The following is a 12,425-nucleotide window of genomic DNA, read 5'->3' as shown; positions in this document are numbered from 1 at the left end:
TTTAAAGGAATTATAAAATTTTAAGAATCTATCGTTATTGGTTTAAATGATTTCATTTGAATTATTTGTCATTCAATTTTTTTAATTATTATTAATTTTGTTATTCTATTAAATTCTATCGTTATTAGAAAGTAAATTCTTTATATTTTTATTCATAATACCAAACTTTGAAAATATTATGTATATTCAAATTTGTAGTAATAAAAACAGACACATACCACACGATATATCTTTTCTTGTTTGACCTAAGATTTCGAGAAGATCTCTTTCGATTAGTTTTGTAATTGGTATATTTAAACATAATATTTCGTTTGATTAAAAAATTGTTTGATTCAATAAATTCTACTAAGAAACCGAACTAAAAATTGGAATGGTGTCTCGAAGAAAGGTCAATAAAAAAACTGATAGTAATATGTTAAGTAATATGAAGATAAAAATAATTATTATTATAATATAACAAAGAACAAATCACAAAACAAAGAACCAATACCATAAAATGTAGTTGGACAAGAAGAATTGTTTCTCAATGTATTAACTAGGTAATGTTATATATGGACGAAATTGTGTCTCATCCAGATCTCTTTTTGGAAAATCTCTAGAATTAATTTTGTATATTACCCTGGAAGAAGATTTTTTTTGAAAAAAAAATATAGTCAAAATCCATAATAACCAATAATAATCTATAGAAATTAATACAAAATATTTGATAGAAATTAATACAAAATATTTTATTGAAATTTAGAAAAGATTTGTTAAATCTACTGAATTTTTTGAAAATCTTTCAACTTGTGAAATCACTTTTTCTGGTTCAAATAATTGGATTGTTTGTTCTCTTTGATTGGCATTTGGCACCATTTCCACTCTAGGTTATCATATTTAAATGCAGTCACGAACATTGCTCTTTCTCTTTTCTTCTCACAATAAACTCTTCATCATAAAAGGAAAACAAAAAAGTCATTCTAAAGTAATTTGATCTGTTATATATATTCTCTTTTTTTCTTTTGAATATATGTTAAATTTATTCAAAAAATTACTTTTTTTTACATCTTAGTTGACTTTTTTGATGAAAAAAATAAATCATCTAGCAACAAAACAGACAGCATTACTATCTTGTGGAACCAGGGCGATAAGAGAATTCTCCAAAGTTGTCCAACAAATCCTAGATCAAGATGGATAAACCGGCCAGACCAGCTACTGATTGAAGAGATGATCCAATTGAAGATCCAAGACCAAGCCGGTTTAATAGAGGTTCAAGATTCAGCCGGTCCAATTCAATTCAGATCACTCGCCCAGAACCGAACCGGTCTAATCATCTCCACATGTGAACTCGGTTCAGAATCATCCCCAATCCAATCTGGTCATGAGTAATCCGTGTCGTTCTAAATAAGGTAAATAGGTAAGATTTCAATTATGATTTCTAACCGGTTTATTGTTTTTGGTTTGTGTTAGTTTTTCTTTTAATTTTATTTCAAGAAATTATGGGCAAATTGTTTAAGTCCTTTTTATTTCTTGTTATCGATTTTGAGTCCAATAATTCAGGCACTTGTTAGCTTTGCTTTAGTTGTCCAAGTAGAGTCAGCCTATTCATGTTTAGGCCTTATTACTTTAGAGTCCAAGAAGAGTTCATGTTGCATTGCTTCAAGTCCCAAGAAGGGCATAGCTGCAGGCCCTGCAGTGCAGGGTATTTAATCCCCACTATAAGCAGCTTTGTATTTTTTTCAGCTAGCCAATATATGAGTCAGTTTGCACCCTAGAACAAAGAAAAACTCTAAGTCTCTTGCTGTGTGATTCGGCCAGGAGCAGTTCTTGAATCTTATCAAGTTTAAACCACCAAACTTGTGGAGATTCTTGAATCTTATCAAGTTTAAACCACCAAACTCTGGTAGTTTCATGCATCGTGCGAAACTATCTTCTTAGTTGTGCTAGCGGTTAGGGCATGTCTTATACATATCGATGGAACTTTGTTCTTCTTTTTTTGAAATTTCATGTGGTTATGTCAAACTTTTTAATCTCATCTAAAACTTTATCATAACGAGTCTTATGCCCATGTCATAATTGTTGGATAAGCTTCAAGGTTACTTGTAATAAGTTATTCGATAACTTATAGAATTAGGATTTTGATAAAAGGAAATTCATATAGTCATATGTAATAGGATAAAGAAAGATCTATAATACCTATATAAATCTATCATCACTTGTGATGAATCAATACAACTTGTGTTTCGACTACTTTATTTGGTATCAGAGTCTCCAGGGTTTTAATCTGAGAAACAAGAGACACATATTCAATGGGTGATACAAAGTTCCAATGAAAACAAGAGACTCAGCACCATCCGCCGTTGTTTGTCCAATGCTTTCTCCATCGAATTACACTGTCTGGTAGATGAGGATGAAAATATTATTGAGAGTTCATAAGGTTTGGGAAACCATCGATCTTGGATGAACGGATGAAGAGAAGAATGATATCGCAACAGCTCTATTGTTTCAGTCAACACCTGAGAATATGATTCCACAGGTAGGAGAACAAGATTCACCTAAAGAGATTTGGGAGGCCATCAAATCCAGAAGGCCATCAAATCCAGAAATCTAGGAGCTGGGCGGGTAAAGGAAGCACGGTTACAAACCCTAATTAACGAGTTTGAGCGTCTGTAGATGTTAGACACAGAATCTGTTGATAGCTTCTCCAGAAAGTTATCAGAAATCGCAACTAAGTCAGCCTTGTTAGGTCAAGTACTTGAAGAACCTAAGCTCGTAAAGAAAATTTTGAATTGCTTACCAAGAACGAAGTACATTTATATTATAGCTTCTCTCGAGAAAGTGCTTGACTTAAACAAAACAAGCTATGAAGACATTGTTGGGAGACTTAAAACATATGAGGAGAGGATTCTCAATGAAACCACCCACGGACCACAAGGCAATCTGCTCTACCGCCAACTCTGATAGAAGATCAGAGAACACAAGAGGAAGGGGCAGAGGCTGGAACCGTGGTAGAGGAAACAGAGGAAGAGGACGAAGATGAAGCAATTCATCTGAAAGAAATAAAGAGAAGAAGGATTACTCTCAAATTGTTTACTTTAATTGTCAAAAGAAAGGTCACTTCGCATCTGTTTGTCCAGAGAAGAAGCCAGATGATCATCAGCTGAAAAAGAATGAAACAGAGGAAGCGGATGTAGCTCTATACATGCACGAAGTCATGTTCCTTAATGAAGAGAAAATTCTTCCCAAAACTCTTGAAGGAGACAAGAAAGAAGATGGTATCTGGTATCTAGACAATGGCTAGTAACCACATGACAGGGGAGATATCATACTTCTTTGAGATAAACGAAAACATCAAGGGAAAGGTAAAGTTTGGAGATGGATCATATGTTGATATAAATGGGAAAGGTTTGATTATTTTCGAAGCAAAGACTGGTGAGCAAAAGATGATAACAGGTATTTATTACATCCCTGAGCTGAAAGTAACATCATCAGTTTGGGTCAAGCAACTGAACAGGGCTGTGATGTCAGAGTGAGAGATAACTTTCTGACACTAAGGGATCCAAACGGAAGATTGTTAGCAAAAGTAGTGAGATCGCAAAACCGACTCTATAAGCTGAAACTTCAAGTTGGCAGAGCAGCTTGTCTACTTACTAGAATAGAGAAGGAACCTTGGCGTTGGCACGCCAGACCTGGGCATATAAGCCTAAAGACCATCAAGTCAATGGCGACTTAAGGAATGGTTAATCTTACCGGAGAAAAAGAAGAAAATCAACTGTGCGACTCTTGCTTGGTGGGCAAGCAGACTCTTCAAACCTTTCCGAAATCAACAACCTTCAGGGCATCTCACGCGTTAGAGCTACTGCATGCAGATTTCTGTGGTCCAATCTCTCCTGCTACTCTCTCCCACAATCGGTATATTTTCGTCATTATTGACGATTGTGCTCATTAAATGTGGTCCATACTACTGAAAGATAAAAGTGAGGCTTTCTGTAACGACCCGCTCCCAGAGTATTTTTAAATTTGAAGGAAATAAATTGTGAGAGGTTTAATTCAACAAGGACTCTATTTTTCTAAGTGTGGTGACACTTATATTTGTGAATATTGCAAAAATAAAGGTATTTTTAACTAAGTACCGGATCTTCAGTGAGCTCATGGAAAATATTCAGACTGGGTTGAGCGATGGTAAACCGATCATGGAACAATCAGACCATACATACGGAGAAGTCAAGACCGCAAGACCAATTAAAGAATATTCAGCTGTTGGATAATGCGGGGTCCAAGTAAGGAAAGTTTGACTAGCCACAATTGCGGGATAATACAAAAGGAATGTCGAATCTGCAGGATTCATCTAAAGAAAGAATCAGATCAAGCCATTGATGGCAATTTTGACCAAGCCAAATAAAGAAATTGGCATTAAGAGTCCGGCTTGGTGAGAAAGCTTAAGAAATCCTATATAAGGACCCCTTGAGCTCTCATTTCTCAGACACGATTCAGAAAACAAGAATAGAGAGAACTTAGAAAGCAGAAACGAGTTGGTAAGGAGAGAAGTCCGAGAAGAGGGATTCAGCAAGGAGGAGCTAAGGAGTTCTTCGCTTGAAAACGCTAGGTAGTTCAGAGTCTTCGAATCCTTGAGATTCAACTAAGGTGAGGACGTGATTCGTGATAGTCCAATAAGAACTATTTGTCCTGTTTTGATTCGATATGATTGTGTTAATGCTTGGATAGAATTGTTTATGGAAAGTTCGTTCATCATGTTCATAGAGAAATGTAAAATAGAAATTGTTTATGGAAAGTTCGTTCATCATGTTCATAGGGAAATGTATGATAGAAATTGTTTATGGAAAGTTCGTTAATCGTGTTCATAGGAAAATGTATGAAAGAAATTGTTTATGGAAAGTTTATTCATCGTGTTCTTAAGAAATGTATGATAGGAATTGTTTAAGGAAAGTTTGCTCATCGTGTTCTTCAGAAATGCATGCTATTGATTTGCGGGATGGATTATCGATTTTGTTAGGATGTTTATGTGAGAAATGAATGTTTGATCTTGAGAACCTAGGTCATGAAATTATAATGAGTTTAAGGAAAAAATAATTGAATTGAGTTAATATAAGGAAAAAGGTTAAGGAAAAAGGTCAAGGAAAAGGATTAAGGAAATGTAATGGACCGATGGGTCACAGGTTGGCTACTGCCGCATGTTTGGCTTCGGCCACAGGTTTGGCTTCGGCCGCAGGTTTGGCTTCGACCGTAGGATTATGGACCTTCGGGTCGAAAGGTTAAGAAATGTTAAAGTAACGAAACTAGTTAAGTAAAAGAATGATAGAACCTGATGCTATGGTGTTAGTTTGATTTAGTGTTTGCTTGCTGGGCTATAGTGGGCGGTATTGAGCGTCCTCACTGAGTATTTTTGTATACTCATGCCTCCTTTTGCGGATGCAGGTAAGGTTGATTATGTGGACCGGAGCGCGAGGCTGTAAAGACCATCGAGAAAGAGTGTTTTAACTTGGGGTAATGTTTTAAGAGTTTTGATCAAAACATCTTATTGTAACAATATTTTAAGTAATTGGTTTCGGATTTTGTTGACAAAGTTATAGTATTTATTTGTATTCATCCTTTGAAAATTGTCAGATCTTTACTTAGAATTTTTAACGTGTTACTCAAATATTTCTGGGTCGGAGTGTTTCACTTTCGACAAGTTTAAGACATTTAAGAACCTTGTTGAGAAGGACTTCGACAAGGAAATAATAACGTTGCGTACAGACAGAGGTGGTGAATTTACTTCACAAGTATTTCAGGATTACTGCAACAACAATGGGATAAGACGACATCTGACAGCATCGTATACTCCGCAACAAAACGACGGGGTTGAACGGAGAAACCGCACACTGATGGAGATGACTTGGAGCATCTTAAAAGCAATGAGAGTGCCTAACTACTTATGGCAAAAGGCAGTTTGTCACTTCACATATTTGATTAATAGAGTTCCCACAAGGGCTTTAAAGAATCAAACTCCCTACGGGTGTATGAGAGGCAAGAAACCGAGTCTATCTCATATAAGAGTCTTCAGATGTTTGAAGTATGAAAAGATAGATTCAGGACAACTCAGGAAGCTAGATGATCTTCACCTAGGTATTGAACCTGGTTCCAAGGCTTATCGACTCTACAATCCTATCTCGAAAAGAATTGTTGTGAATCGAGATGTGATCTTTGACGGAAAGAGTTGCTGGAATTGGAAGGGAGACAATGATGAAGCTCGGGACAAACCAGGAATGGTCCACATGTCATGGGGAACTACATAGGACAATGGAAGCGGTCCGTTTGTAGTCATAGTTCATTATGAAGACAAAGCTACAGAACCTGAAACAGAGACTAACGAAACAGAGGAGATCAATTCTGAACGAGTTGATGAACAGGAATCTACTCAGGAAGTAAGACCATCAACTCGTCAAACCAGTCGACCATGCTACCTTGAAGATTATGTATTGCTATCAGATATCAAGTGCGAATTCTTGTTGCTTACGTTGAATGACGAACCGTTAAGTTTACAAGAAAAACTCAAGGACAAACGATGGAAGGTAGCTTGTGTAGATGAGATCGATTCTATATAAAAGAATGAGACATGGATCCTAGTCGAGAAACCACAAGGAGTAAAAGTGATTGGAATCAAGTGTATTTTTAAGATTAAACGGAACACAGACGGAAGCATCAACAAATTTAAGTCAAGACTTGTTGCAAAAGGTTACATTCAAGAACATGGAGTCGATTTCGATGAAGTTTTTCCCCAGTAGCTCGGATAGAAAAAAATAAGGCTTCTTAAAGGTATTTCTGCTGCGAATGGATGGGAGATCCATCACCTTGATGTAAAGACAGCCTTCTTGCATGGGGAGTTGATTGAAGAAGTATATATATCACAACCGAAGGCTTTGAAAAGAAGGGAGAATAGCACAAAGTTTTCAAACTCAAGATGGATTGCGACAGGCTCCTAGGGCGTGAATACAAAGTGATGTGATCCTTAAGAACTTGAAGTTTAAGAAGTGCTCTAAGGAGAGCTCTATTAATCGCAAAGAAGAAAAAGATAAGCTTCTTCTAGTAGCTATCTTTGTCGATGATCTCTTCGTGACCGGAAGTTCAGTGCAAGCTATCATGGAGTTTAAGAACTCTATGTTGCGAGAGTTTGAGATGTCCGACCTCGGTAGACTGACATACGATCTCGGTATTGAGGTAACACAAAGCTCAAAAGGAATTGATATCAAGCAAGAATCCTATGTTTGCCAAATCCTGAAAGATGCCGGTATGGATAAAAGCAACAGAACTCATATACCCATGGAGTTCGGTCTGAAACTATCTAAGGTAACGGATGAACAAGAGATCGACGCAACTCTATATAGGCGAAGGATAGGATGTCTCAGGTACCTTCTGCACACAAGACCCGATCTAACCTTCTCAGCAGAAATGCTTAGTTGATACTTGCACTCACCACGCAAGTCTCATGGTGACGCATTGAAGAAACTACTACGGTATCTCCAAGGCACTCTTGCTTATGGGTTGACGTTTAAAGACAAAGGATCACAGAAGCTCATCGGATACAGCGACACAGCCATAACTCTGACTTGGACTATGGTACGAGCACAACAGGTTATCTATTTTGTCTTGGAGATACACCGATAACTTGGTGTTCTCAAAAACAAGAAACAATTGCTCTATCGTCTTGTGAAGCAGAACTTATGGCAGCAACGGAAGCGGCTAAGCAAGCAATTTGGCTTCAAGATTTGATGAGTGAGATAACTGGAAGAAAGAACGAGAAGACATTGATCAGAGTGAATAATAAGTCGGCCATTGCATTAGCTAAGAATCCTGTTTTTTATCGTCCAAGCAAACACATCCACAAAAGATATCACTTTATACGCGAGTGTGTTGAAAGGGATCAAATCGACGTTGAGCATGTTCCTGGTAAGAATCAATTTGCAGACATACTAAATAAGGCATTGGCAAAGATCAAGTTTAAAGAAATGAGGGGTCAAATTCGAGTTCTCAACTTAAGCAAAGATAATTTGAAGCTTAAGAGGGAGAATGTTGGATAAGCTTTAAGGTTACTTGTCTAATAAGTTATTCATTAAGGAAGTAGGATAACTTATATAATTAGGATTAAGATAAAAGGAAATTCCTATAGTCATATGTAATAGGATAAAGAAAGATCTCTAATACTTATATAAGTCGATCATCACTTGTGATGAATCAATATACAGAAAATATAAGAAAGTAAGAAAGATAATAAACCAAAGAACAGTTTTATAAATTACAACTTGTGTTTTGACTACTTTAATAATAGCTTCAGGATACATATGTAATAGGATAAAGAAAGATCTCTAATACTTATATAAGTCGATCATCACTTGTGATGAATCAATATACAGAAAACATAAGAAAGTAAGAAAGATAATAAACCGAAGAACAGTTTTATAAATTACAACTTGTGTGTTTGACTACTTTAATAATAGCTTCAGGATACAGATTATCATAAAAGAGAGCTACAAAAGACAGAAGAATATAAAAATAACGTACTAGTACCCACGACCATGTTGGAAACCGAAAACGAACTAGAGAGAGAGATAAAGATAGAGATTAGTTCTGCTTAACCTGAATGATCGATGCCACAGTCTGGATAAGTGTCATCACCAATAGAAATGTAGCGGCGATGGTGGCTGTTCCTGTCCACAGGTTACCAAAATACACACGCTTGAGGACGGCCTTTGACCTATTCACCGGGTTTCTATAGTACTCGTTGACTTCAGCCACTGTTTTAGAATAGTAAGGTTTATAGTGTAAGATGCCCACGCTGAGCTTGTTCACCATCTGGGAGACTAATGCGGGTTGCCCCATCCAGTTTTGTATGATTCCTTTAAAAATCCGAAACCACCACAAATCATTCAATACATACATATATGTATACTGATATTAAATAAGAAGAAAAAGGGCTACCTTTCTCGACAAGCAAGTCAACGTCTTTATCAGTGTCAATGAGGTAATCTAGGAATAAGACGTAGTTACATACGTGAGCATTGAAAACATAATGGCATTGCTCAAGAGCCATTATGTTTCTCAGTTCATTCTCAAGTGTGTCCATAACCATAAGATGAGACATCTCTAAACAACCATTCTCGAATCTCACATTCAACGAGAACTTCTCTCCTACGGCCTTGAAATTTATTCCTCCAATTTCTAGCTTACTTGCATTATACATATGTTCTATGGGTTTGGAATCTCCAACATACTCAGGAAGTGTCTCCACACGAACACACCTGAAAAGATCAGTGAAATGTCTAAATTTGGAATCCGTTCCGATTTTACCTTTGAAGTCGAATAACCAGATGACTACTTCCCGGAATGTTTGGAGCCGGCAGATTCTTGGAACGATTGGATCGAAGAGTTCCTCAAGGATGAAGTAAGGAAGTTGGTTTTCGAGCAAGATGAGATCATGATAGACTGTGTCTCCAAGACATAGACCGAGAGGATCTTCTTTCTTCTCTGCTCCTCCCAAATACCTCAGTAGGAACTCTATTATGAAAACAGAGTCGTGCAGGACCATCTCCACGAACTCTGGAGATCGAATCCATGCCGTTGATTCTGAATAGCATGCCCTGATTGCCTCTTCCTCTTCTTTAATGATTCTTCTGAATCTATCGATGGTCTTTTCCCCTTCAACCCTTGCTGCGAATTCTGCTAAGTAAGTCTTCTTATGCTGTTCCATGTTTAAGTAACCCATTGACTTTGTGTATGTAATATCCTCTCCACGATCAAGAGCATTGAGAGCTTGAGATTTTAATGAATGGTGGAGAGGTCCAATAAGGACTAACTGAGGCGTGTAGGCTTCTGGATTTACTTCACGTATACGGTTTGGGACTCTGTAGATACAGCAGAGGTCGGGATTTCTAGGATACCGCCACATCCCTGGATGCATCTTTCTCAGCTGAATTCTGGGATTTTACAATATATTCAGTGAAAGAATTGATGAGAAAGCTACGAGAGTAGCATGTGGAACAGTACTCAGAAAAAAATAAAGAGAGGACAAACTATTACCTTCGAGTTTCACTCACTCGAAATTGATTTCTGTTTCTGTTATTTGCAAAACTAATCCAATGTTTTCAAAATACAAAAATAAACTAGTCTAATGTATCAAGCTTATTTCGCAGCTTACTGACAAAAGACTTCATCTCATTTGAAATTTTTGGTCTTTGTTTAAGATTATTCATCGAGTAAAGTAACGATAGTATTTACTACCGAGTTTGATGGGGTTTTGTTGTCTGCTCAATTGCCCAGCAATAATTTGATTTATTTCTAAGCTTTTAAAAAAAAACGCACCCAACCCTTTTATTTTTGACGAAACACTCCAACTTTTTGGAAGATTGTATTTTAATAAGAAAATAATATATACTTTTACACTACATTTCTACATAATTTTATTTTTAAATAATAAATACGTTTCTTTATTTTTAAAAATACAAAATAGAAAATTTAATTAATTATACAAATATATTTAATTAAATTATACCAATAAATCTATCAAAATACATCAATATTTTTTTTTTGTAACCGAAAAAATTAAATATTTTTTAATCAAATAATTTTCACATATTTTTTACATGTCTTTTTAATCAAATAATTATTTTTATTGCAAAATTTTCACCAATAATATTTTGTAATGCTTATCTGTGAAAACCATACATTCTCACATAATCTAATGATATATATATATATATATATATATATATATATATATAATTTTTAACCATTATTTTAAAAGCCAGTCAAAACGTAAATCATTGATATATTCGGTTACTGGTTGTATTAAAAACCATCTTTTCAGTCAAACCGAAAAATGATGAAAAAGAGTTAGTGAACCAAGTATCCCAAAAACGAAACACTTCGTGCATATTTATATCTAAAATATTTCAAAAGAACGAAAAATTTAATAGATATCCTTTGTCTTTAATTAGATAGCACAGAGATTAAAAAAAAATATTCAAAATATTTGAATAGAGAGAAAAAGTAGTGTTAGTTATAGAGTGAACACAAACAATCACACGAAATCATTAATCTTTTTAACTTGGAGCCAAATTTTACATGTATGAAATTAAATTTCAAAGAAAAATAATGGAGCCAAACTGATTTGTTTTGAGACAGTTTTTTCATTTATACCAGTTTCAGAACAAAAAAATGATTTTTAAACTTTTTCATGGATACTAATTTTGATTTGAATTTGTTAACTCAAAATGATGAAAGAAGAGTGTTGTTTGATTTAAATGCATCTCCACCTAGAGAAAAAAGCTTCAGCGATGCTGCTGAAGAGTTTTCATGGGTTCCAGGTATTTGTTCTATTCTTGATTAAAATTCTTATTAACAGAATTGTTTCCACTTTTTTTTTTCTCAACTAAACAAGTCAATAAGATTTGTTTGTGTACATGAACACGTTCTGGTGTTCTTATTCTTAGATAATAATTAAATAACTTAACTTTAATCAGTTCAGATTTTTTTATCCACTACTTCTGTTTCAATTTTAGATAATTTTGGCTAAAACACTAATATTAAGAAAATGATTATTTGTTAAAAATATCATTTAATATATAGGTTCAACCAATTATAAAATAGTCACCACAATTTAATTGGTTACTTACTTTTCAATAAACACAAAGTTGCATTGAAATGTTAAAAAAAACTACTTATATTGTGAAACAATTTTTTTTGTTAAAATTACTTACAATTAAAAACAGAGGAAGTATTATCTTTTATGATTTTATTTTGTGAATAATTTATTTAACACTGTTTGAGTAATAAATTGTATATTGTTGTTCCACTTTTTACTTTTGTTATATCAACAATTGTGTTTTTTTTAATATTGTTGGGTTTGACTTCATCGCGAAGTGTGCACAAATAAAAACTATAGTAGATCCAAACCTCCAATCTATAGTATTAAAACAGAAGTATTTCTAAAAAATCTATTTATACAAGGTTGTTGGACCTATTAACTAGATATGTATTATTTTATATTACTTTAGTTAATCAAAGATTCAAAATATATAATCGGTTGAAATAGAATCTTGGAATATCTAATCAAAGATTCAAAATATATGCAGGCGGATCGACTAGCACGTAGTGCCAGGACACAACCGTCTTTTGTTGTTCACATGGATGCAGAGTTGCCGGCATGGTTTTCAGCGACCGGATGAGAGTGTGTTTGTTTTTCTGCTGATGACAAAAAAAAAAAAAATATATAATCGGTTGAACTAGAATCTTATAATATCTTTTTCCAATTGATAGATTTTGGAAACATATATGGTGGGACCCTTAATTACTAACTTATATCGACAACCACTATTTAATGTTATAGTTATATCATAACTAAATTTGAAGTTATTAAAATAAATTCTAATTTATCACCTTCGAATAAACCA

General features: G+C 34.8%; 1 protein-coding gene across 1 annotated transcript; it reads right to left on the bottom strand.

Moving 5' to 3' along the window:
• Positions 1–8,404: 8,404 nt before the first annotated feature.
• Positions 8,405–10,171, bottom strand: LOC108809771 (UPF0481 protein At3g47200-like). Its single transcript, XM_018581915.2, has 3 exons — positions 10,054–10,171; positions 8,956–9,950; positions 8,405–8,873 (listed from the first exon to the last, which is right to left on the bottom strand). The coding sequence occupies exons 2-3, from the start codon at positions 9,932–9,934 to the stop codon at positions 8,599–8,601; spliced, it is 1,254 nt and encodes a 417-aa protein (XP_018437417.1). The 5' UTR covers positions 9,935–9,950; positions 10,054–10,171; the 3' UTR covers positions 8,405–8,598.
• Between the last annotated feature and the right edge of the window lie 2,254 nt (positions 10,172–12,425).

This window comes from Raphanus sativus, chromosome 6, assembly GCF_000801105.2.
Source record: "Raphanus sativus cultivar WK10039 chromosome 6, ASM80110v3, whole genome shotgun sequence".
NCBI classification, from domain to species: Eukaryota; Viridiplantae; Streptophyta; class Magnoliopsida; order Brassicales; family Brassicaceae; genus Raphanus; species Raphanus sativus.
Note: the sequence above shows the minus strand (reverse complement) of the source record. Positions and strands in the feature narration are given on the sequence as shown.